At 45.6% G+C, this 1,328-nt stretch overlaps 1 protein-coding gene across 1 annotated transcript in view; it reads left to right on the plus strand.

Moving 5' to 3' along the window:
* LOC101846931 (cytochrome P450 3A5-like) overlaps window positions 1–1,328 on the plus strand; it is a gene marked incomplete at its 5' end in the record, with an annotated part of 6,047 nt that overhangs the window by 2,337 nt on the left and 2,382 nt on the right. Inside the window, one exon of the mRNA XM_013089804.1 lies at window positions 8–192. Coding sequence (XP_012945258.1) covers window positions 8–192 — 185 coding nt within the window. The remainder of the gene's footprint in view (window positions 1–7; window positions 193–1,328) is intronic.

A 1,328-nucleotide genomic window follows, 5' to 3' on the forward strand; every position in this document is an offset into this window, starting at 1 on the left:
CCCCCAGCTAACTCAGTCCTACTCATCCTCTCCGCCTTCGAGACGACATCCTCCACACTGAGGGCTGTCCTGTACTTGCTTGCCAGACATCCGGATATCCAGGACAAGGTGATCCAGGAGGTGGACACAGTCTTACAGGGCCGGCGACAGCCTCAATACGAGGATCTGGCAAGCCTGAAGTATACCGAGCAGGTGGGTTGTTGGTTTACAAGCGTAGGGCGAAAAATCTCGGAGGTCCCGTGTGCAAGCTGCGCACGTTAAAGATCCCTTGGTGACCTAAAATCGATCAGAGTAGGCTTCGGCCGCAACCGGGCAAAATTTTAAATTTCCTACCAACAAAAAAATGTTTAATGTGTCCCGCGCGCTCATATGACTTTATGCGGTTGCGAGCACCGTAAAACACTTGCAAAAAATATACAGTCGAACCTGCCATGACGGCCACCTTTATAAGACGGCCAACTGTACAAACGGCCACTTTTCATTCCCCCCCCCACCCCCAGCGTTTTTTCTAAAACGAGCACCTGTCCAACGCGGCCGTGACCACCCTATCTTATCAACCCACGGCCAAATCTACCTGCCTGAGACGGCCAGACTTTGTCAAAAATTATGCAGTTTCCCCTGATGTTGTGGACAAGCCGTCATAATTCATTCACCTGTCATTATTGTCAGTCCCTCCAATGACTGAAATGGTCATGTTGCTTAGGTCACTCCCAATGTTTACCCAAGTTGACCAATGGGTAACAATAAATTTTCAGCTACTAGTAAGGGAAGCGTGTGGTCCGTCATAACCTATAAGCCCCGCCCACAACTCAGTTCGTAAACCAAGTCTATAACAAACGAAGTCAACACAAACTGACGACAGAAGTGTTGCTCGTTCACCGAGTGGTGGCGACCCATTTGTTTGTTTTACAATGACACTTGGCCTTCCTCGTCTGACACATTTGTTTGTTTTACAATGACACTTGGCCTTCCTCGTCTGACACATTTGTTTGTTTTACAATGACACTTGGCCTTCCTCGTCTGACACATTTGTTTGTTTTACAATGACACTTGGCCTTCCTCGTCTGACACATTTGGTTTTGTTTTGACCTTTCCAGGAACCATCATTTAAAAATAAAAATAAAACTAACAACAAAAAGTCAACAAAAAAACCGCCCTATCCTCTCCTCCCTTTCAAAATGAAACAACAACAACAACAACAACAACAACAACAACAACAACAACAACAACAACACATTTTAATCAGCCCAAGGGCAGTCCATAGCATGCAAACACCTTCATCAGAAGTAAATAGTTGGTTTTCTTCATTTTGATCAGTCCTGTCTAAG

The sequence above is a fragment of the Aplysia californica genome, unplaced genomic scaffold (assembly GCF_000002075.1).
Source record: "Aplysia californica isolate F4 #8 unplaced genomic scaffold, AplCal3.0 scaffold01053, whole genome shotgun sequence".
Classification (NCBI taxonomy): domain Eukaryota; kingdom Metazoa; phylum Mollusca; class Gastropoda; order Aplysiida; family Aplysiidae; genus Aplysia; species Aplysia californica.